General features: G+C 41.7%; 1 protein-coding gene across 1 annotated transcript in view; it reads left to right on the top strand.

Annotated features, from left to right (window-relative positions):
• CEP192 (centrosomal protein 192) overlaps window positions 1-24,526 on the top strand; it is a 137,062-nt gene extending 112,536 nt beyond the window's left edge. The window contains exons 36-46 of the mRNA XM_040619614.1: window positions 2,310-2,488; window positions 3,074-3,197; window positions 4,915-5,020; window positions 5,660-5,867; window positions 8,422-8,501; window positions 9,414-9,509; window positions 14,178-14,297; window positions 14,724-14,845; window positions 17,351-17,477; window positions 18,204-18,262; window positions 24,082-24,526. Coding sequence (XP_040475548.1) covers window positions 2,310-2,488; window positions 3,074-3,197; window positions 4,915-5,020; window positions 5,660-5,867; window positions 8,422-8,501; window positions 9,414-9,509; window positions 14,178-14,297; window positions 14,724-14,845; window positions 17,351-17,477; window positions 18,204-18,262; window positions 24,082-24,223 — 1,363 coding nt within the window. The 3' untranslated portion in view covers window positions 24,224-24,526. The remainder of the gene's footprint in view (window positions 1-2,309; window positions 2,489-3,073; window positions 3,198-4,914; window positions 5,021-5,659; window positions 5,868-8,421; window positions 8,502-9,413; window positions 9,510-14,177; window positions 14,298-14,723; window positions 14,846-17,350; window positions 17,478-18,203; window positions 18,263-24,081) is intronic.
• Window positions 24,527-25,082: the final 556 nt, after the last annotated feature.

The raw sequence follows: 25,082 nt of genomic DNA, 5'->3' as shown, positions 1-25,082 counted from the left end.
TAATATTCCACTGGGTATATAAACCACATCTTTATCCATTCATCTCTCCTGGACATAGGTTGTGTCGATATCTTGGCTATTTTAAATAATGCTGCAGTGAACATAGGGATGCATATATCTCTTCAGATTTGTATTTTCATTTTCTTTGGATAAATACTTAGAGTAGAATTGCTGGATCATATGGTAGCTTTATTTTCAATTTTTGAGGAACTTCCATACTATTTTCCATAGGGGCTGCTCCAGTTTGCATTCCCACCCGCAGTCCCCTTTGCTCTCCATCTTCGCTAACACTCATTCGTTGTCTTTATAATAGCTGATTTGAGAGGTGTGAGGTGATTTCTTGTGGTTTTGATTTATACTTCCCCGATGATTAGTAATGTTGAGCATCTTTTCATGTGCCTATTGGTCATCTGTATGTCTTCTTTGGGAAAATGTCTATTCAAGTCCTCTGCCCATTTTTTTAATCGGCTATTAATTTTTTTGATACTGAGTTGTTTAAGTTCTTTCTATCATCTGGATATTAACTTCTTATCAGATAAATGATTTGCAAGTATCCTCTCCCTTTCAGTAGGTTGCCTTTTCATTTTGTCTTGACGATTTCCTTTGCTGTACTTAAGTAGTATCTATCCTTCTCAAATTATTCCAAAAAATAAAAGAGGAAGGAAGGCTTCTAAATTCATTTTATGGCGCCAGCATTACCCTGATACCGAAACCAGGCAAAACACCATAAAAAAAGAAAATTACACGTCAGTATCCTTAATGAACACAGGTGCAGAAATCTTCAACAAAATATTAGCAGACTGAATTCAATAATATATTAAAAGGATCCCTATACTTTTTTTTTTTTTAAGATTTTATTTATTTATTTGACAGAAAGTGAGACAGCCAGTGAGAGAGGGGGGAACACAAGCAGGGGGAGTGGGAGAGGAAGAAGCAGGCTCTCAGCGGAGGAGCCCAATGTGGGGCTCGATCCCAGGACTCCAGGATCACGCCCTGAGCCTAAGGCAGATGCTTAACGACTGAGCCACCCAGGCGCCCCAAAAGGATCCCTATACTTTTAATGATAATTCTTTTCTAAGATATTCAATCAAAGAATTAAAGATAATAGTTATATAGATTAAAAATTATATTAAATACCACTTAAATTGTGAGGGGCTGGTCTTAAGAAACTAAACAGCTAAGAAGCAGCTTTATAATTTTCAAAAAATTGTTTCTGACTTTTGGCTGGTACCTCCATTATATCTCTGTCTGTGAGGCGGTAGAGGTCTGATTGGAAAAGGAGCAGGTGAGAGGGCAATGGGTAAGAGGGTGAGGAAAGGATTCCTCTCTGTCTGCTGAGTGTCTACTTGCAATAAAGATGGAGCTCTGCTGTGTGGTAGGAGAATTCGGGCACTACCCAGCTGAACTGCAAGTAAATCATGTGCTTCTGTGATTACAAAATTTGTTTGAATTACAATTTTTTGTAATCTAAGGCTAAACACTTTTAACACTTAATAAAAAATCTTCTTAAACCTTATCAGCATTTCTCACCATAGTATTTTGCCCAGAAGACTTTCTTTGCTGTTAGCATCATGAAACCAGTTATCATTGTATAGTTATAGATATATTAAAAGTTCTGTTTTTTAAAAATTCTTAATATTGGGTGGTTTTCTAGTAAATCTTTTAAGAGACTTCAGATGGCATGCTAAATTCAAGACAGGAAAGAAATTAAGTCACTGAGTATTGTAATGAAAGATTCGTGTAATAATATTTGACCTATACTGTATTTTTATACATTACTTCAAGAATACACAGTGAAGGGGCTCCTGGGTGGCTCAGTCATTAAGCGTCTGCCTTTGGCTCAGGGCGTGATCCCAGGGTTCTGGGATCGAGCCCCACATCAGGCTCCTCCGCTGGGAGCCTGCTTCTTCCTCTCCCACTCCCCCTACTTGTGTTCCCTGTCTCGCTGGCTGTCTCTGTCGAATGAATAAAAAAAAAAAAAGAATACACAGTGAAGAATTTTTATTCCATGAAACATACACAGTATATTCCATAATGCACTTTTAGTTTTATCTAAATGTTTTTAGATTTATGAAGAATTAATATAAAAATATGATACAGTCTGGCTTTTTATCTTTTTGAAAACAGAAATATAATATTTTAATACACAACTTCTGTACAACCAAAAAGTAAAACATCACAGTAAAACGTTGGTTAGAAAACATGGTATTTCATTTGCAGTGCATGGCAAATGGTTAACATCCTTAGTCATAAGCTTTTTATCATTTTTAATTTCTTTCCTCTTCCCCTCTCTCTTTCTGTCTCTGTAGTGAAGCTGACAGTTCTGGGAAACATGGTGGCAATGTGTCTTTGGATGTTTTACCAGTTAAGGGTCCTCAAGGTTCTCCACTTCCTTCACAAGCTGTTTGCCCACCTCAAGATAAATCATCCTGTCAGGAAATGTGGGCTGTCCAGCCTGAACACTTGATTTTGATAGCCCCTTCTGCTTGTGAGTATAGCAACAACACAACGGCGGTGCACTCTGGAAGCCAGGTCACTCTGAGCCCGTTGTCATCTAGGAAATACACTCTGAGTATATACGAATGTGACCAGTGGCTTACATAGGTCCTCCACTCCCCTGCTGAGACCTGCCTCGCACTCACCCTGAGCACTGTCCAGCACAAGGCCATCATCCTCATTCCAAGCTTCCAGTTCCCCATAGAGCCGGGCCACTTGTCCATGGGCCCTTCCTCCCACCACATCCCTTCCCCCAAAGAACTCATTTGGTACTTGGCATCTTCTACTCTTCACATTGATAGAGTTGTTTCAGAGTAGGGACAAATCTGGTACCAATGTATGTGCCCAAGATAAGACCAGATAGTAATAATTTCCAGATGTTCTTTTTTTCTCTTTGTTCAGTATCTTTGTAATTTAAGGGTAAACAAAATGGTCTCATTTTACCAGGGATTTGAAATTCCTGTAAAGCAAAATTAAGTTGGTAGACTTTTAGGATTCATTTTTACTATTTATTAACATTTGGGTTCTTTTCACTAATGCTAAATGTAAATTTTATTTTATTTATCTGATATAATAGGTGATCTGGCAAAAACCGCATGTTTCCAGATTTTAAATAATTCCGTTAGGTTACTGAAATTTGAGTTGTACTGGCCGGCACATTGCCTTACGGTAACACCACAACATGGATTTATCCCACCAGAGTAAGTATGACTTCCCTTTCCTCCAGGTGTTATTCAGATGTTAGCTTGGTGACTTTTGAAGGATCAGATAATATGCCATTTAAATTTATTCAGTAGAATTTTACCATGTGTTCGCTATACAGGGCTCCATGTGGTTTTGTGGGACCGCGGTGGAGTCCAAGATTCATGCTCCTTAGCAGAGTAGAGCCCATGTCCACAGCCACTTATTGTGTATATAGCCTAAAAGGGTGAAGAGACATGAGAGAGGTGGGAAAGACTTCCTGAAGTGGAAAACATCAGATTGTGCAGGACGTATTACTCTGCGTACCAAATTACAAAGCAAGGGATACAGCTGGGCAGATGATGAAGGGTGGTGGTCCCTAAAGCCCAGATGGTTCTGTCCTTCATTACCTTGGGTCTGGCTCAACTTATTCTGCTGGTTTTGTCTAAAGGACATTTCATAGACAAAGTTTCCTGACTTTTAATATGTCTGAACCATAACCTAGCTTGGCATTTTTTACAAATATTCTAAGAAGGAAGTCTTGGGGCCCAACTGCTGATAAGCAGCTGTCCTCTGTGTGCAGCTTAATTATTGATAGGAGGTAAAGCTGCAATTCTGCAGCTTTTCAGGGACTTCATCAGGGTTGCCGTAGAACATTCACTCTGAAAGTTGCTTCCTATTTGGGAATGGCAGCTTTGCAGACGAGCAACATGGAGTTTATTTACTTTTGCAAAGTGACGAAGTATGCATTTTAGAAGAGTTTAGTTGACTAATACTGACCTAAGGTATGGTTGGGCATACTCCAGAGAAACATTCCTAGGACCAAAGCAATCAATTAAACATTTACTAATTAATGGTTGAAAAGATAGGGAAATGATAGAACAGATTGTTCACAAATAACTTTTAACATCATCCCACATATTTAGCTGTTAGGAATGGAAAATAATCTTGCTCTGCCATTTTTTTTAAAAGATTTTATTTTATTTATTTATTAGAGAGAGAGCATGAACAGTGGGGGAGGGGCAGAGGGAAAGGGAGAAGCAGACTCCCCGCTGAGCAGGGAGTCCAACGCAGCCCTCAATCCCAGGACCCTGAGATCATGACCTGAGCTGAAGGCAGATGCTTAACTGAGCCACCCAGGCACTGTTGCTCTGCCATTTTTGACATGTGTGCCAAAGTGTCTTTTGTAACTGGTTTTTTCTTGTAAGCCACAAATCTGATTACATTGTCCACATTTAAAAGTCATCTTTGACATTCCGTAGCTCTTGAAGAGAACAATGAGCTCAGAAAATTTTAGCAGTTGGGTAAAAAACAGTATTTTTTCATTTCTTTTCCACCCCCCCCTTTTTCTTCCTTTTTTCTTTCCTGCTATTTCATTGTCTTTGTACTGTAACTGTATCATTGTTTATTATCGAGTGGCTTGGAGCTTTTGTATATTGGTCTTGTGCTCCAGAAATTTTTATTTTGAATTGCTTTTTAAATGGTATTTCTATGGTATGGTCCGTTTTCACATGAGTTTTCCCCTTAGGTTCATGGGTTTACGCCACTCAACTGTGTGTCAGCCACTGAGTTGGGGCTGATGCAGAATCAGACATGTATGGAATCTCACTTCTTCTCTGCTCTTTCTGGGCAACAAGGAGAGTTGGTCATTGATAGAACAGTACATATAACTCTTGTGGTTATTGCTATTAAAGTATAAGATATTCTTGGTTTTCATTACTAAATTCTCTTTTTCAGGAGTAAGCTACAAATTCTTGTTAGTCCTAATTCCTCCTTATCCACAAAACATTCAATGTTCCCATGGAGTGGTTTAATCTATATACACTGTGACAATGGACAGAAGGTACATTAAGTGTTTTTTTAAAGCAACATCTTTCCTGTTTTGCAGCTTAAGTGTTGTCATCCTTATTAGCACGCACTTTTCAGAAATGAAATGAAGGGGCCTGTTCTTTCAGCCCAACTAGGCTTATTCAGATAGAGAATTTAGGACAGAGTTTTTCCATTAGTGATCTGAATGATTCTCATGGGTGGGGCAGGAATGGAGAGTGGAGCCTAGAAACCAGTATTGATTTGCAACATCTGCTTTGAAAAAGGAGTTGAGGGAGAGAGGGGAGAGTCAATGATTTACTTTGAGATCTGAATAAATTGTATCCATCCATGTTTCATTTGTTTGGCATTACTTTTCTTCACCATGTTTTAAAAATAAGAATTGTTTCTTTATTTTTTTTAAAGATTTTATTTATTTATTCGACAGAGATAGAGACAGCCAGTGAGAGAGGGAACACAAGCAGGGGGAGTGGGAGAGGAAGAAGCAGGCTCACAGCGGAGGAGCCCAACATGGGGCTCGATCCCAGAACGCCGGGATCACGCCCTGAGCCAAAGGCAGACGCTTAATGACTGAGCCACCCAGGCGCCCCAAGAATTGTTTCTTTAAAATGATAGATCCATTTGTGTCTTACTTTCTTTATTTGGCTCATTTCAGAAAATTGTGAAAGTTCAAATTCGAGAAGACTTAACGCAGAAAGAACTCCTCCCTCATTTGGCCTCCAGCACATTTGGAATCCTTTCCCCAGGAACTGAGCCTTCAGTTAGTCATTTGGTGAAACCAATGACAAAACCACCTTCCACAAAAGTTGAGATAAGAAACAAGACTGTTACTTTCCCTGCAACAGAACCTGGTGAAACTTCAGGTGTGGGACCACAAAGTTCTTTAATTCAAATAGCCACTGATCTGTTGAGTCTAACACTCTGTTTTTAGTGACTTTTATTGTAGTGACAGGGATAAAATTGTCCCCTATTTCAGGAGAGACTCAAGTTGTCATTGGCAGTCATTTCAATGACAGGCCAGATTTGGGGGAGCTTAAAAAATTTTTAAATGTTAAATCTAGGTGTTTAAGAACAGTTTATATTCCGGGAGTCTCAGATCTACCTGGTCAGAACCATCCCTCCCCAGTTCTCTCTAGGTCTTTTACCAGAGCTGCTAATAAGTTAGCAGCTGAAGAAGAGGAAAGTGGCTAAGACCTAGTTCTGTCCCTCACTGATGAGACTTTGAGGCACTAAAGAGGTTAAATAGATAAACTGTTTCCCCATTTGTAAAATGGCCATCATAATTGACTCCTCTCACAGAGGACTTTGAGGAATAAATGAAATAACACATTTAAAGCACTTGGCATGGTGTTTGTCACCTAGTAGGCACTCAGTATTGCTAATATTCCTCCAGGGTCCTGAGAACACTGCTTTTGTTTTCCCTCCCTCCCTCCCTGTCCCGTGATGGCTCAGTAAGAGACTGGGATTGCACGTGGGACCTGTTGGAAAGGGTGTGGGCCTTCTGTCACCTGGCCCTCATTCCTTGCCTCTCTCACTGGCTTTGTCTTCCACTGACACTCAATTTCCACAGCCCATCAAGCCTGTCCCTACCTGGTCAGCGCCCATCCCCTCACTCCATCTTCCCCGCTCGCGTCCTCTCGGAGATCCAGCGGCTCTCTGGCCTCATTCAGACTTCCAGGCCACTGGCCCTACTACCTCCTCACTTTCCCCACCCTAGCTTCGGCCACTTCTGCTTGAATTCTGTGGTCTGTCGGATACTGCTTTAGGAACGCTCTTAACTGCTGTGTGCCCCTCCCTCTGCATTCCTGACTGGCAAGATCCTAACCCTTGTTAGAGCCAGCCGGCTACCAGCTCCGTGTCTCTCCTGTAGCAGCACAGCGCTGCCGGAGAGAACTGCGGCCGTGCCTACGCATTTGTGGTCTCCGCTCTCAGATGCCGCTCAGCACCAGGCTTTTCTAGTAGCCCCCCTTGGTGTGTGTCCTTTTCCGTTTCCTACAGTCATTTGACAGCTTCTCTCTTCTCAGTGCCCCTCCCCTGCTCCTGCTCTCAGTCTTCCCAGCTCTCAATTTTGCCTAACACATTGCAAATACAATGTGTTTGCACATTGTCATTGCAAATACAAAAGCCATTAGACTAAATGTGAGGCTTCTGCTTCCATCCCAGACGAACCCTTCTGCCGGGAATCTAGGCCCACCTGTTCTTGCCGTCTCAGGGCCTTCCTCTCTGCCCCTTCTCTCTCCTGTGTCCTCAGTTTCTCCCTTTGTTGATGCCTTTCCATTGGCATACAGTACGCTCTGCCATCACATGTTTAAGGAATGCCTTTCTGGGCCCCACATCTCCTTGCTGCTCTCCCTGCTTCCTCAACACTCCTCCCTCATGGAAGGATTGTGCTCCCCGCCTTCATTTCCTCAGGCTGTAACCAAACTGGTACTGCCACCTTGCCTTGACCCCGCTATTGAGGTCACTGAAAATGAGTGTCTCTTCTGTGGGTCTTTGTTAATTTGATCCCTCCACACTGGCTACCACTCCTTCCTCCTTGGACTACTTCTTTCTTGTGCCTCCCAGGTTTTCCCTGCTTCACATGCTCCTTCTCAGGTTTCGCTGATGACTCTTTTTCTTGCTGGGCCTGCCTGTGTCCCCTTCTTTCTCTCTGCTCTCCCTGCACCCCGCTCAGCTTCTGCGTGTTGGGATCTCACAAACAGAACTCTTATTTTACCCATGAAACCTGCCTCTCCTCCAGCCCTCCCCATGTCAGTAAGTGGCACCACTGTCTGCTCATTAATTAAGCCAAATCCCTGGAAGTTATTTGCTCTTTGTTCCCTCCCTCTTCCCACACAATCCACTAGCAAGTCCTTTGCAGCCTGTCTCCAGAATGGATCCCCTGTCTGCCTGCTGCTTTTCCTCCCACTGCCATGACGCAAGCCTGATGCAGACCACCCCACAGGTCCTCTCTCAACGCAACTGCTGCTTGTGGCCTCGTGCCACGGTGCCTCATCCACTCTGACCCCCTTGTGGTCTCTCTTCTCACAGCAGCCAGTAACGCTTTAATATGTGAATCAATTTATAGCTCTCTTGTTTAAGCCCTTCATTATCCTTTGACTAAATCCGAAACAAGAGATCTGTCCAATTTTATTTTATTAGAATTATTATTAGAATATTTTATTAGAAAATACTGTAAATTCCCATTCTTTATTAGAAAATACTGTAAATTCCCATTCCCATTTTATTTTATTAGAATTATTATTAGAATATTTTATTAGAAAATACTGTAAATTCCCATTTGGCTTCTCTGAGGATCTGATGAGTGTATTTTTCCCCTATGATGAGGTAGTCATTATTACACATTATCACAGTAATCTGCTTGTTTACTTACCTCTCCAAGAGTTGTTTGAGTTGTGACATGTGTGTTCCTTTTAGAAAATTTTCTGGAACTTGAGAATCACGGTAACACAGAAGTGAAGTGGCATCTGTCATCCTTAGCTCCGCCCTATGTCAAGGTCAGTAATGGTTGCCTTAAATATATTCATTTTAATGTGTAAACTTTATTCAGGGTGTTTTTATACTGAATTATCAGCATAGGTTGAGATTACTAATCCACTTACTTGATTTTCTCTATAGGTGAGGCTAATACATGCCCCATCTTTTCCACAAGGTGGTTTTTAGAGTCAGATTAGAGAATGTATGTGAAAATACATGCTTGCTCATTTAATGCTACCTCCTACAGTCCTGATTTTTATCTGAAATAACTTTATTTTGAAAAATATGTCAAAATGTTATTATGGAACATTGTGTGTGTGTGTGCACACGCATGTGCATTTTTCTTTCCCATGTTCTGAGTGCTATTATGTGTTTTCAGCCGGTAGGATCTAGTGTAGGAGACAGGGTTGAATGTTCTTTGTCAGTGAGTGCTAGCCTACTCTATACTGCAAATAGTCTCCACCAGTGGGCTCTACCTGAATTGAACATGTTGTCATGTATGTTGTTTAGAATGCTCTGGCCTTTCTGCCATGTATTTTGTGTGACAGTAGCAGTTTTGAGCCCTAATACTAACAAAACGCATGCAAAAGATAGTGCTGTACCTACTGAAAAAAAATAAAGAACTGGTATTGCATGTGATGTTAAAACACACATTCCGCAAGGGTCTTCAGGGTCCTTGGGGGGCAGACAGTCCTTGAACATCATGAGCATCATCCTAAAGATGACTGTAGCCAGAGAGGAGTGGCTGCTGATGGAAGGAGGAGAGCCAGTGTGAGGCCTTTGTGAGCAGAGTTAAGTAGCGCTCCCACTCCTAGGCAGGCACTGAGCCCTCCTGGCCCCTGCAAAATGGGTTTGTGTGTCTTTGGTAACCATAAAGGTAATGGTGTCACTCTTTTTTATTTTTTTTCATTTGATTGCTTAAATGATTGTAGGGAGTTGATGACAGTGGAGATGTTTTTAGAGCTACCTATGCAGCATTCAGATGTTCTCCTATTTCTGGTATACTGGAAAGCCGTGGAATTCGGAAGGTGAGTTGTGACATTTTTTTCATAGCCATTGGTAAGAACATGGTGTTGATTGACCGGGAGACCCTCATTTGTTTCCACCCAGAGTAGTTGCTTCACCTAGATGAATGCTGCTCTGCTAACAACCAGCTTGCCAGAGGAGAAGACCTGCCTCAGTGCATGTCAGTAGACTGCTTCCTGCAGCAGAGGTCTTCCTTCTAAACAGCTAAACAAAATCCCATGCTTAGTGGTAGGATTAATTTACGTTCTGCTATAAGCACTTCATGTGGCCACAGACTGCCAGTACTTACAACACACTTTGAGTAGCTCTAATCTAGACAGTAGTTTTTTCTACCAGCCATAATAGAAAAATCTGCCACTACTCAAAAACAACTGTGTTCCTGTCATAGTCAACCGTGTATCTTCATGGGCAAATGGTGATGGATCTTTTTAGTACCATGGCCCTCTTGAGTTCTAATTCATTTGTAGACCCGACATAGCTTTTTCAAATATCCCTTAGTGACACTAGTCATTCACTTGGCCTCAGTAATATACTTTTTCATGCTAACAGCTGAAACTCATTTAAACTATGGCATTTATATCACATTGGTCCATTTATTCAGAGACTCAGACTTGTAATCAGTTCTAGACTATAGCTGTGAACTCATTACTGACCACACAAGAATCTTTGAGCAGTGATAGTCACATACCCTGTGTACTTTACTAGGTCGTATAACAGGCTTCCAGAGGGTTTCTTCGCACTTTTTTTGGAAAGACCCACTGTTCTACAGCATAGTTTATTTCATTTCCCAGCCCACAGTAGCAGCAAAGCAGCATAATAGGGAACAGACACATTGCTTAACAAAAGTTCAACATCTGGGGTAAAGGCGCTGGGGGCAGGGTTGCAAAAAAAAGCCAGCAGGAAAGACATCCCATGTTCATGGATTGGAAGATCTAACATTACTAAAATAGCAGTACTCCCTAAATTGATCTACAAATTCAACATAATCTCAATCAAAAATCCCAGCTGGTGTTTGGTTTTTTGTTTTTTAAAGAAATTGACATGCTGATCCTAAAATTCATATAGATGTGCAAGAGAACCAGAATAACCAAAGCAATCTTGAAAAAGAACCAAGTTGGAGGATTTACCTTTTCATTTTCAAAATCATACTAATCAAAACTATAGACTGGTGATGGGTAGTAAGGAGGGCACGTATTGCATGGTGCACTGGGTGTTATACGCAACTAATGAATCATGGAACTTTACATCAGAAACCAGGGATGTACTGTATGGTGACTAACATAATATAATAAAAAAACATTAAAATAAAAATAAATAAATAAACAAAAAACTATAGTGTTGACATGAGGCTAGACATATAGAATATGTGGAATAGACTTGATGATCCCGAAATAAACCCTCATGTTTATGGTCAGTTGATGTTTTGCAATAAGGGTACAGAGACAATTCAATAGCGAAAGAATATCTTCAACAAATGGTGCTAGGACAACTGATATCCACATGCAGAAGTATTAAGTTGGATCCTTACTTCACACCATATCCAAAAAAGTAACTTGAAGTAGAATGTAAGAGCTAAAACTATAAAATTCCTGGAAGATAACATAGTAAATATTCATGACCTTGGGTTAAACCTTGGTTTCTTCGATATGACACCAGTGAAGCACAAGTGACAAATGAAAAAATAGATGAATTATCAAAATGTAAAACTTGAGTACATCAAAGCATACTGTTAAGAAAGTGAAAAGGCATCCCAGATTATGCGAGAAAATGTTTAGAAATCATACATTTAATGAAGGATTTGTACCCAGAATGTATAAAGAACTCCTACAACTAGATAATGCAAAGACAAATAACCAGTTTAAAAAATGGGTAAAGATCTGAATAGAAATAAAGAGGGGCACCTGGGTGGCTCAGTTGGTTAAGCGCCTTCTGCTCAGGTGTTGATCCCAGCATCCTGGGATCTAGCCCCGCATTGGGCTCCCTGCTCAGCGGGGCATCTACCTCTCCTCCCCCTGCTCTTGTGCACACTGTCTCTCTCTCTCTCTCCTTCTCTTTCAAATAAATTTTAAAAAATCTTTAAAAAAAACCAGATCTGAATAGACATTTCTGCCCCCAAAAAAGATATACAGGTGACCAATAAATACACACACAAAAAATATTTAGAATCACTGTTCATTAGGGAAATGCAAAACAAAACCACAGTGAGATATCACTTCACACCCCTAGGATGACTGAGATTTTGAAAATCAGACAATAACAAGTGTTGGTGGGGATATGGAGAAATTAAAACCCTCATACATTGCTAGCAGGAATGGAAAATGGTACAGCTGCTGTGAATAACAGTTTGACAGTTCCTCAATAAGTTAAATGTAGAATTACCATATGACCCAGCAACTTCACTTCTAGATATATACCCCAAAACACTGAAAACCAGTATTCAGGACGCCTGGGTGGCTCAGTCAGTTAAACATCTGCCTTCGCTCAGGTCAAGACCCCAGGATCCTGAGATCGAGCCCCGCATCGGGCTCCCTGCTCAGCGGGGAGTCTGCTTCTCCATCTCCCTCTGCCCCTCCCCCGCTCATGTGCTCTCACTCTCTATAAATAAATAAAATCTTTTAAAAAATCCCGTGTTCAAACAAAATTTACACACAGATATTCATAGCAGCCTTATTCAAGATAGCCAAAAAGGATAGAAATAACCCAAATGTCCATCAACTGATAGATGGGTAAAAAAATGAAATATTACTTGGCAATAAAAAGGAGTGAAGTACTGATAACATGCTACCACATGAACCTTGAAAACATGCTAAGTGAAGAAATCCAGACACAAAAGGCCATATATCATATGACTCAATTTGTGTGAAATGTTTAAAGTAGGTAAATCTGTAGAGACAGAAAGTAGGTATGTGGTCGTTGGGGCTAGGAGTGAAGGTGGGAAGTGGGGAATGACTGCTGATGGTATGGGGTTGGGTGTTTTTTGGATTGTTTAAAATACTTTAAAATTAGGGGCGCCTGGGTGGCTCAGTCATTAAGCGTCTGCCTTCGGCTCAGGGCGTGATCCCGCTGTTCTGGGATCGAGCCCCACATCAGGCTCCTCCGCTGGGAGCCTGCTTCTTCCTCTCCTACTCCCCCTGCTTGTGTTCCCTCTCTCACTGGCTGTCTCTGTCAAATAAATAAAATCTTTAAAAAAAAAAATAAAATAAAATAAAAAATAAAATAAAATACTTTAAAATCAGATTGTGGTGCTGGTTGCACAGTTCTGGAAATATACTAAAAACCCCTGACTATACTTGAAGTGGGTGGATTTTATGGTATATGAATTCTGTCTCAATGAAGCTTTGAAAATAGAGAAACAAGGATGCAGGACTAGATTTTCTCCTGGGAATTTCTCCTTTCACACAGTACCTAACTTAGAAATGAAACCTCTGTGAGACCTTTGGGGTTTTTTTTGTTCGTCGCTGCATATCTTGGACTGAACTCATTGCTTACCAATGTCATTCCTGTCAGGTCACATTCGTCAATTGATTTCCAGGTCTGGGTACTTAATTTATGTTAGGGGAGAAGAAAGCAAGGCACATCCTTCTGGGACCATTTAGGGAAATATTCTCCACAAAGCACAACTATTGATGTATGTAATAGTGATCCAGAAGGAAGAAAAAATTAGTTACCTGTTTGTTAAAGTAAGAGATATATGTAGTAATTTTCTGAAATATCGGTCAGTTTGAATGGGATTAAATGAGCTAATGAGTGTTAAAGTTCCTGTTATGTGTCTGGTGTGTGTCACATACAGTACTAGTAGGTTGTCCCCTCCTCTTTCTTTATTGTCGGTGTTGGAAGACAGTGTTTGGTGGGATTTGTAGAGTACATGGTATTATAATGCCCAGCGGTTCCAGATAATTTGTAGAGTTTCGCCATTTAGGACATGGTTGAGTTTCCATTCTTTCTTCCTTGATCTTCACAGTGTCCACACCCTCTTTAACCGTGTAATTCCCTAATCTTGATGACCACCTCTCCCCCATCAGTATCCTGCCTTTGCTTCCACACCCTAAGACTTGCTGGCTGCATTGTTTCTTATGTTCTGTATTGACAGAAATTGGGTGACTTAACAGTTTTAATGTTAAGTCCAGACTCAAAGATACTGATTAGTTAATGTAGCTAATAGTATTTCTAAGACTAAATTCTTTGATAAAGGAAGCACTTAACACTGATAAACTTTATAAAATACTATTTTTAAATACTACAACGTGCTCATTTCTGAGCATTTTACAGGTTGTAAGCATACAGTTCATACATATAACTTTGAGGTATGTGGTCAGGGGTAACTGGTTCTAGGCCTCATGCCTTTACTGCTTGGCCAGCAGAAGGTTCCATAAGCATTGCAGTGAAAGACTGGGTTGTGTTTCTGGGGTTGAACCTCCTCATTTAGGTCTTGTACTTGACAGCTCTGGAATTTTTTTGATAATGTAAATAGCATTTGCATTTTGAGTAATATGTTACATAGAGCCCTAAAGAAAAGTGTATCTTGAATCTGGTGTAATTTTCTACCAAAAGAAGAATTGTTCAAATTCCTTTTCAGTTAGTGGCAAAACTAGCCAGTGCTAAAACATATACCAGCCACATGGTGTATGAGGCTTAGGGTCTAAATTTCTCCCCTGGGTGTTGTTTTGTAGGTCTCCATCACTTTTTTGCCCAGAGATAGAGGGGATTATGCTCAGTTCTGGGATGTTGAGTGTCACCCCCTTAAAGAGCCTCACATGAAACATACACTGAGATTTCAGCTCTCTGGACAAGTGAGTATTACACTGAATTTAAGTAAATTATTGTGTGTATATTAAAAACATTAAGTGAAACTGACATGGAAAACTGTCCTGAAAATGCAGACTGTTTTCCTGGTATTATTCTAATTTCATTAATTCTGTTGTCTGGCCCTATAATCTTAATTTCCTCATTTGTTTTTATTGATTGGCATGTTTGAGGTCTGGGTTTGGCTCTATGAAATCTATGTTTGACTTGATTAGGTATGATTGTGTGTGTGTGTGTGTGTGTAAAAGAAGCTGAACAGTAAAAAATGCAGGGATTGCAATTTAGGGAATTTAAAAATCTTAAGTTTTCTTTTAAAAATTATGAAGGAAACAGTAGAATTCAAATGGGTTTCCATATATTTTCCAAGAGTATTTATTTTTCCTCCCCCACCCTGTGATTTTTTTTTTATACAGAGTGTCAAAGCAGAAAATGAGCCTGAAAGTTCACAAATTTCCACAAACTCCCTCATTAAACTAGATAATTTAGTTAAGCCCCGAAGACAAGCTGTATCAGAGGCTTCTGCTCTCATACCCGGGTATGTTGTTTTTGTCATTCTTATGACATTTTTTCCAGTACCTTATTGAGAGAGATATTTACATTCAGTAAATGCTCAGTGACCTTACCTACAAGTTTTCATGCATTGCTACCGCTCCAGTCAAAATAGAGAATGTTTCTCTCACCCAGAAAGCTCTTACATGTCCCTTTGTAGTCAGCCCGGCCCTCACCCCAAGATTTGTTCTGTTCTGATCTATTGCCATAGGTTGGTTTCGTTGCATTTCATACACATACACACTCCTTGAGCCTGGCTTCTTTCACCACACATGTTTTGGGGATTCGTTTGTGTTGTAGAGTATATACGTTGTCTGTCCCTTTTCGTTGTCGAGTATTGCTTTATGTGAACATACCACAACGTGCTCATTTGGGTGGCTTTTCCTTTGCCGCCATTACAAGTGAAGGTGCTGTGAACACTATTGTATGTGAATTTTTGTGGGCATATTTTTTTATTTCTTTTGAGTAAAAGTACCTGAAGAGTAGAATTGCTGGGTCATATGGTAAGCATGTGTTTAACTTTAAAACAAGCTGCCAAATAGTTTGACCAAAGTGACCATAACATTTTATGTTCCCAAGAACACTGTATGAAAGTCGATTCTTAAAAAGTTTTTTTAATTTTTATTTTTTTACTCGTTTATTTATTATATTTTTTAGTAATCTCTACACCCCACGTGGGGCTCGAATTCATGACCCCAAGATCAAGAGTCGTGCATGCTCTTCTGACTGGGCCAGCCAGGCACCCCTTAAAAACTTTTTAAAATGCATTTTTTATACCAGCAGCTTACACAGCTCTAATGATAGTATTGAAGTATTTTGCCTAATAAACATGTTTCTTACAATCCTTAATTAGCTGATATTTAGATCTAACTTTGTTCTGGAGGAAGACACTTGTAAGAAAAATATGTGTTAAATACCTGCTAAATTTAACGTACATGTTGTCATTTATTTTCTAATGGGAGTAAATAATGCATTTTGTAAGAAATGAGGCTCCTTTAAAGATTGTGTTCTAACCACACTCTTTTGATGCTACTTACTCGTTTGTTCATCCCCCCTTTACCGAGCGCACACCACGTGCCAGGTAGCAGGGTCAGAACCGTGCTAGTCCTTGCCTCCAGGGGTCTCACCTCCTAGAGAAGGAGCCACATCACAAATAATCTCACTAACAGGCTTGATTACAACCGGTGGGAAGGACTGGAAGAAAATAAATGGGAAACATGGGAACATGACAGAGGGAGTTTGATGTGTGATACCTGGGAAGAGCCTGCCTGAAATGGGTCCTTTAAGTTGAGGAGGATGAGTGTAAATGATGGAGGTGTTGAGCATACGAAAAGTTCCTGGCCCTGTAAGGACCGGATCGTGGGGATTGTTGGCCCTTGAGGAACCAAAGGCAGCATACAGGCCTAGAGCCCAGAGGGAGGGAGAGTAGTGTGAGGTGAGGCCAGAAGGCTGGTGGGGAGAGGCAGACTGCGCAGGGCCTCGCGTGTCAGATGTTAATTTGGGGTTTATCTGGGAAGCTATTGGAAGCCATGAGTGATGTGTTCAGATTCGAGTGTTTGTAGAAAAATCCTCTGGCTGTGGTACGGTCTGATTAGAAGGAGGCAAGAGTAGATACGGTAAAACGAGTTAGAAGCTATTTTTAAGTAGTCCAGGACTAAAGCCGTGTCAAAGAAGATGATGAGAAATGGAGAGATTTGAGAGGTATATAAGAAGGAAATTTGAAGGACTCAGTGAGCGGGTTGAGTAAGGGGGCTTGAGAGAGAAAGGGGGTCAAAGTTGGCTCCCAGACAGAAATACAAGTGGAGGGTCAGGTCTGAAAAGAAGGCTCCCAGGTTTAGTCTGTATTTGTGGAGACAGATGACTGTGGGGCGATAGGCATGTTGCCCAAAAGCTCAGTGTGAGCTGAGGTACAGATCTGGGAGTCACCCAGGAGTGGGGTTGCTGGATCACCAGGATCGCCTAGGGAGACTGCAGCGAGAGCAGTTAGGGATGCCCAGGGCCAAGCCACAGGGACAGCAGCATTAGCGGTGAGGGAGTGGGGCTGAGCCTGCACAGACTGAGCCTGGCATCTGGGTCACCGCCATCAAATGCTGCCGAGAGGCCAGAGCTTGTGTCCCGCTGATAGGGTCGTCTGTCTGGCAAAATGAAGTAAGTGGTCTGGGTGAAGTGAACTAAGATGACGGGAGCCCCTGCATGCACGTGGGGTGTCAGGCGAGCGGAGAGCCAGTCCCCAAGGAGAAAGGGGCAGAGGTGGTGCTGTCATATGTGTCCTGGCCCACGGAGCAGCTGACCCTGCACCTTATCAGAGTATTGTGCTGGGCATTCTGTCTTCATACAGATTAATGAAGTTGCCATTACAGAGCTAGTTTCCAGCTGAGTTGTGAGAGAAAATACAAATCAAAACACAAAACACTTCCTAGCTGAATATATATAAATTGTTTAATTACTCTGGATTTTAAATAGTTGACTTTTAAACCTGTTTCCAAAGCAGACAGCTTGACTTGACACACCGCGGAGTTTACGCCCCAGAAGATGTGTATCGGTTTCTGCCTACTAGGGTTGGGGAATCAAGGACGTTGAAAGTCAACTTGCGAAATAATTCTTTCATTATGCACTCCGTAAGTTGGAAATAGTACTGTGGGTTTTGGGAAAGTGGATGTATTCAACTATTTGATAAATATTTTCCTGATAATTTAGAAGTTTGTTTTATAAATTATACTTTTTTTTTTTTAAGATGCAGCTTTTTTTTTTTTTTAAGATTTTATTTATTTATTTGACAAAGAGAGAGACAGCCAGCGAGAGAGGGAACACAAGCAGGGGAGTGGGAGAGGAAGAAGCAGGCTCCTAGCGGAGGAGCCTGATGTGGGGCTCGATCCCAGAACACCGGGATCACGCCCTGAGCCGAAGGCAGATGCCTAACAACTGAGCCACCCAGGCGCCCCAATAAATTATACTTGTTATAATAATGAGTTAATTTTTTAAATGCCTTATACTGTATTTGAAAAGAAACTCATGGGAAGTTCGTGACCCTTTATCTGAAAATTGAAAATATTAGGCATTTGTTTTCATATTTTCATTTTTAAATTTTTTCTCTTGTTTTCTTTTTTTTCTATACCATCACACCAACATATTTCTGGGCAACATTTACTCTAGTCAGAACTAGAGTAAATTCATATTAAAATTATTTTAAATGTGTTTCCATGAGCATTTATTGTCTTACCTAATTTTGAAGCTATACTTAAATTTACTAAATACCTTTAATTGAAGAAATGCATGGTATGTTTTAAGTATGCTCAAATATCTAAGTTGCATAACTTAATAAAATGTTTCATATTAAATTCCAGCTCAAGTTTTTAAGTCCCAGAGAGCCTTTCTACGTCAAGCATTCAAAATATTCTTTGAGGTGAGTTTATCATAAATCAAAATGTGGTCATCCTAATGCAGGACTATTTTCAGGACTTCAGGATTTCTCCTGGGAGTTGGGATTTGTGAGCTCTCCCCCCTCCATCATAGCCCCTCATCTCCATCACCAGTACCACAGAGCTGAGGGACCCGCCGGGAAAGCATTTCATGACTGCCCACAAGTGTGCTTTTATTACTAGCAACCCACACTTTGTGAGATGTTTTGGATTTAGCATGTGATTCCCGTTACCCGGTATTTTGCCCATCACATAAATACATACAACATTAATTATCTTGTGATTTAGAATAATGTCACTATGCTAAGGATCAGGGAGTTAAATTTTCAATAATTGGGACAAAAACCTTCCCAGATTAATTGGGAAAACTTTTATTGTGATATTTTTCCAGTTGTCATTCTTCAAATACCCTGTACTTTTTTATTTATTTATTTGAGAGAGAGTGAGAGAGCGCACAAGCAGGGGGGGAGGGGCAGAGGGAGAGGGAGAAGCAGGCTCCCCACTGAGCAGGGAATCCAATGCGGAACTCGATCCCAGGACCGTAGGCTCATGACCTGAACCAAAGGCAGACACTTAACTGACTGAGCCACCCAGGCGCCCTGAAATACCCTATACTTCTTAAACCAGGGCCTCGTTTTCTTGTCATCCTTGCTGCTTTCTGTTTTCCATATGATCTACATTTATTTTTTTTCATATGATATACATTTAGATTGAAATTTCAAACTGGGTTGTCACTGTTATTTAGAATTTTAACAGTAGGGTGCTGTCAGACTTAACACTGAAGAATAATTTTATCTCCATCTTCGAATCTTTAAGCCATTTAATTAATTATAAACTTTTATTTTAGTATTAGGTGATTCCAAAAACATGTTTTGTTCCATGAAAACTTGGACCACCCTGTAAACATTCTAGGACTGCCTCTGAGGCCCTAAGACTAGCAGAGCCATACTCTGAAGGCTACCCGTATCTCTAGGTACTGAAAAGATGCTGTAGGGGGAGGTCTGTTCCCTCTGCTCTTTCTCTTTCCTCTCTTCATCTCTTCCACCACCCCCGCCGTCCTCCCCACTGTAAAACCTCCTATTCATGTACTTGAGGGTCCAGGGACTTGCCTCCCAGGGACTGACCGAAGGGCACAAACTGCAAATTAAATAGTGAATGTATCTAGAAAGTTATCATAGGCTTCATCTCTCTAAGCCTCGGTTTCCTGACTTGTGAAAGAGAGACGACAGTGCTCCTGGCAGCACGGGCTCGTTAGGAGGAGGACGTGAGCGACGTGCAGATGTTAGCGCCTAGCCCTAGGAGGCACGCGGCAGAGGGTAGCTTCTTCCGCAGCACTGACTAAGCCTTCCTTTTAGCCAGCCTTACTGGTGGCGTCCATCAGGACCAATCCCATGGATTTGGGTGGACCACCACATTTTTATGTCCGTCTTTTCCTTTAATCCCTTCAACAGCCACATGGAAGAGAAAGCCTAAGTTTTAAAAAGCCACTAACTGCCCATTTTCTAGCTCTGCACTCTGGGTCCTTGACTCGCAGCAGCCTGCAGGAGTTAATGAAGCTTTGCCCTACTGATTGAGGACGGTGATATTAGACTGTGTATTATAGTAGGTGGGCCCTGCTAAATACATGAGTAAGAAGACCAAGTGAAGTAAACCCCAGGTCATAGAGAACTTCTCCCGTGACCCCTCCGTACGCTGAAATTTTACATACAGTTAGGCAGAAAAGCTGGTTTCTTTGTACATAAGAATGACTTCTTTCAACTTTGTGGAGAACCAAACTTTGCTACAGTATCTGCCTTGAAAATTTTTACCACAAAACTGAACCAGTGATGCCTGTTCTTACCGTAAGTGTTGGGTGCTTTTGTATTTCTCCCAAATATTAGACACTTGGACTTTGGACAAGGGCCCAGGAAATACAAATGCTGGTTGAGAGCAACGGTTAGCTTGCTTTGGCAGGTGGAACAGAATCTGTTTTGAGAATCTGAGAAGCAGTTCCCAGCTTTTCATTAGTGATGTTTTCGTTCATTAGATCACCGTCTGCTCTATGACACCATGAACTCCAGCCTTCCAGGGTGACAATGTGACTTTAGTCATCTGTAGGGTACATGAGGTAATCCGTGGCTTACTCCAAATAGGCACCTTCCCCAGGGCGGTCGTGAGGCCTGATGGGGCTGCTCTGGGTAAGTTCTCACACTGAAACGGGAAAGTGGCCTGAGGCCTCTTGGATATAAACTGACTGCCACGTAAATAGGAGAGCTTCCCGCAGACGCCACCAGGGTTTTGCCTCGTTCACAAGTGGGGAGCATGGATGTGTGTGGGGGATGTAGCCCCCTTAAAGCAATAGATTATAAAGAAGGTAATAGGGAAAAGGAAACCCTGATCATCCGTTTTTTGGTAAAGTTCGTTTTAGGGGCTCCAGGTGATCATTTCTGTCCTATCTCTGTACAAAGAATTCGTCCGGGGGGCGCCTGGGTGGCACAGCGGTTAGGCGTCTGCCTTCGGCTCAGGGCGTGATCCCGGCGATCTAGGTTCGAGCCCCACATCAGGCTCTTCTGCTGTGAGCCTGCTTCTTTTCTCCCACTCCCCCTGCTTGTGTTCCCTCTCTCGCTGGCTGTCTCTCTCTGTCAAATAAATAAAATCTTTAAAAAAAAAGAATTCGTCCGTGTTCCCACTTAGCCCTGAAATCAGCATTCTTCTGTTAACCTATTGTTTTATTCAAGTCTACTCTGCTGAGACATGATAGGAACGCACTTCCCATCTCCTGTGTCCACGTCGGCACGCACCCAGCATCCTGGCCGGCTCCTGCTGCTGAGCTGCCAGGCCTTGCTGGGTCCTTCCAGAGGGAAGGACATTCTCAGCCAAGTCACAGCCGGCGACAGCACGGTCACTGAGCTGTCGTTACCGCTTAACGATGCACAGGAACCAAGGCGTTTGTCACTTCCTTTCAATTTCTTTGATAATGATGGTACCTTGACTGTGCTAATGGGCAACTTTTTTCCTACACAGAGTATTCCTTTACAATTAAGTCTGGTTTGTATACTTCGTAGGTTCTGTAGACGGGGGGCATGGAGTTCAGGAGGGGCTGAGAGTGCTCTTCCTCAGCCGCTGCTTCGCTCTCGTCTGCGGCTTTGCTGCACTGTCAGTCCTCAGCTAGTGAGGGATTTTCTTTATTCTTTTTTAGGATTTTTTATTTAGCACAAGTAGGGGGAGGAACAGGCAGGGGAGAGGGAGAAGCAGGCTTCCCGCCGAGCAGGGAGCCCAATGCAAAGCTCGATCCCAGGACTCTGGGATCATGACCTGAGCCAAAGGCAGACGCTTAACGACTGAGCCACCCAGGCGCCCCTAGTTAAGGGATTTCGAACTAGACCTCTTCTCTGGGCTCAGCGTACTTCACCCTTACCTTTCCCCTTTCATGTGTGTGTGTGTGTGTGTGTGTGTGTGAGAGAGAGAGAGAGAGAGAGAGAGGTACCATATACAAGGTACTATGTTAAATATATCCATTCTTGTGTTCTAGAGTGTGTTAAATTTCACAGTTCTTTTTTTTTTTTAAAGATTTTATTTATTTATTCGACAGAGATAGAGACAGCCAGCGAGAGAGGGAACACAAGCAGGGGGAGTGGGAGACGAAGAAGCAGGCTCATAGCGGAGGAGCCTGATGTGGGGCTCGATCCCATAACTCCGGGACCACGCCCTGAGCCGAAGGCAGACTCTTAACCGCTGTGCCACCCAGGCGCCCCCACAGTTCTTTCTAAATTGCATTCTCGTTTGTTCAGAGTATCTGTAAATCTAAAGCAAATGATATATGTTTATTGTAATACATTTTTATTTATTTTTTTTTAAGATTTTATTTATTTATTCGACAGAGATAGAGACAGCCAGCGAGAGAGGGAACACAAGCAGGGGGAGTGGGAGAGGAAGAAGCAGGCTCATAGTGGAGGAGCCTGATGTGGGGCTCGATCCCATAACGCCGGGATCACGCCCTGAGCCGAAGGCAGACGCTTAACCGCTGTGCCACCCAGGCGCCCCATGTAATACATTTTTAAAACACGTTCTCAGTTGAATATAGAACAGTCCTGTGGGTCTGTCAGATTTATTTCAGGATACTGTATTACTTTTACTAATTCATAAGTAATAAAGCCTCTTAAGTTGGCAAATTGTACCACATTAGTCTGGGTACTGAAGTGCTAACATGAAACGTAGAATAGTAGTTCGTCAGTGCTAAAGACTATGTACCATTTTTTAAAAAGGCACATTAGCTTTGACACAGGAAATTAGGGTATAATGCGTTTGGGGAAAATAACCCAGTTTTAAAAAGTGCATGTGTGTGTGTGTGCGTGCACATGTGCATATATGTATTTTTTTTAAATTCTGCCTTATCAGTTATGTCCAGGGAAAGGGCTTTGGAATACTAAAACTGTTTTCTAAATTTCTAGCCCACTGCAGTTTTCTCAAGAAATAACAAAAGCATATATCAGTTCTGACTGCTGAACTTTAAAGCATGTAGTTCAGAGGTGAGACTCGAGGATGAGGTACCTTCCCTCTGAGGAAAGTCTAAAAGCTATAAATTTTCACTTAAGGCAATTAAGACTAAAAGTCAGTGACATCACATAGGCTGTGATAAAGTATATGTGGTCTCATTCACCATGGGAATAAAGGTATATCTGTGAAACTCTTGGGACCTAGTTTTATGAACAAAAACCTCCCAACACAATACTACTTTTTAAAAAGACTTATTTTTCAGAGAGAGAGAGCATGTGTGAGTGGGGAAAGGGGCAAAGGGAGATAAAGAGGGTCAGAATCTCAAGCAGACTCCCCACTGAGTGTGGAGCCTGACACAGGGCTCGATCTCATAACCCTGAGATCATAACCTGAGCCGAAACCAAGAGTCAGAGCCTTAACCAGCTGAGCCACCTGGCACCCCAACGTAATAGTTTTAAACACAGGACGCTCATTACCTGCCTCTGTATACAGTTGACCCTTGAGCAATGCAAGGGTTTGGTGTGTCGACCTCCATGCAGTAGGAAATCTGTGTATAACTTTTGACTCCCCCAAAACTTAACTTGTAATGGTCTACTGTTGACCAGAAGCCTTCCCAATAGCAAACAGTCAATTAACATTTTTATATGTGTATTATGTACTATATTCCTACAATAAAGTAAGGCAGAAAAAGGAAAATGTGATCAAGAAAATTATAAGAGAAAATACATTTATAGTACTACACTTTTTGGAGAAAAAAAAAATCTACAAGTGGACCTGCTCAGTTCAAACCTGTGTTGTTCAAGGGTCAAACATAATTTGAAAATAAATTTTGAAGAGAATTTTTTATAAACGTTCTTAAGAATGCTGGAGCAAGACCTGTCCAGCCCTGCCCTGTTAACTGACGGGCATGGGACGGGTTGGTTTAATATCCTTCCCAGTTGAGCGTGCTGCTGGGGGAAGATGGGCGGAATGTCAGGTGTTCTGTCCCCCTTTCTGAGGCAGGCCGCACCCTGCCTCTGCAGACGGAACCGAGTTCCATACACGGTAGAACAGACCTCTCATTTCCCTTCTCCTGTTGTTGGATGGCCAGGAATATATATGCAATACTATTTGAATCCGATTTTAGGTTTTCCTCTCCTTTGTGCCAGTTTCTTATTAAATAATAACGTCAAAGAAATGAGAACCAAATTGAAGCTGAATGTAACAAAACTGAGTTCTTCCATGAAAATCGACAGCGCTCTCTGCCGTGCATCGTGCTAAGTATTGCGGTGGGTGATGTGCTTGCTGCGGTAGCATCAGGCCGGTGACCTTTCCTTTCTCTTTCCAGAGCCCAGCATTACATCAACATGCCTGTGCAGTTCAGACCAAAGTCGGCGGGCACGTTTGAAGCTTTGCTTGTTATTCAAACAGATGAAGGCAAGAGTGTCGCTATTCGGCTAATGGGTGAAGCTCTTGAAAAAATTAACTAGATACATTTTGTGTAAAGTAAAGTACATAAGTTATATTTTGGTAACTTCATTTTTTTACACTACGATGTTGTTTTGTATATATTTTGTAAGATTGATTTGATAAATATAACCAGATGTTTGTCTGTCTTGAGATGCTAAATACTGAAGACCGGACTAAAAGATCATGTATGTAGTCTGCGGTATTGTACGTACCTTTTTTATAGGGGAAGAGAGTTTTATTTTTGCATAGGTTATGATGCTCTGAATAAATAGGGCATATATTTTAATGTGGTGTATCCAGAAATAAACGTGATTTCCACTGAACCTGTCTTTTTTATTATAATGTCTTACAGAAATCAGAATATTGCTTTATTCTAATTATTTTCTCAAGCTGCTGGGTCTGTTTTGTGACTTTCCCTCCATTACACAGTTTCCTTTCCCCTAAGAAATTCCTTCTCTGGTCCTTCTGTCTCTTAGCTAATTGCCCAGACTAGAAAGGAAGTGTACTTTTAAAGAAATTGTTTTTCTCCAAAGTAGAGGAATTCATATTCCCTGCAAATGCATTGGAGAGGTTGGTGTATTTTAAAATAGCATTTATTGCAATTAAAGCTAAGTGGGACAGCTGCTCCCGAACCCTGCGTAGGAGAAATGCTGCACAACCAGGGGCTGGCGGAGGGGCAGTGAGTCGCCGAGGGTGCAGAAGTGCCCCGTTGTGGCGTCTTGAGCTATGAGGTGGAAAAGGTGTGACATGGTTTCCTGGTTTTCCCAGGAAGAACATGATTATCGGTTGCTTCTCAACCATTACTATTAAGTCCCCCGATAAAGTTTCCTGAGCCTCAGCTAACAGCCTTGTGTGGAGGAGCAAAATCCCAGATTGTGA

This window comes from Ursus maritimus, unplaced genomic scaffold (genome assembly GCF_017311325.1).
Source record: "Ursus maritimus isolate PB19 unplaced genomic scaffold, ASM1731132v1 scaffold_33, whole genome shotgun sequence".
NCBI lineage: Eukaryota > Metazoa > Chordata > Mammalia > Carnivora > Ursidae > Ursus > Ursus maritimus.
Note: the sequence above shows the minus strand (reverse complement) of the source record. Positions and strands in the feature narration are given on the sequence as shown.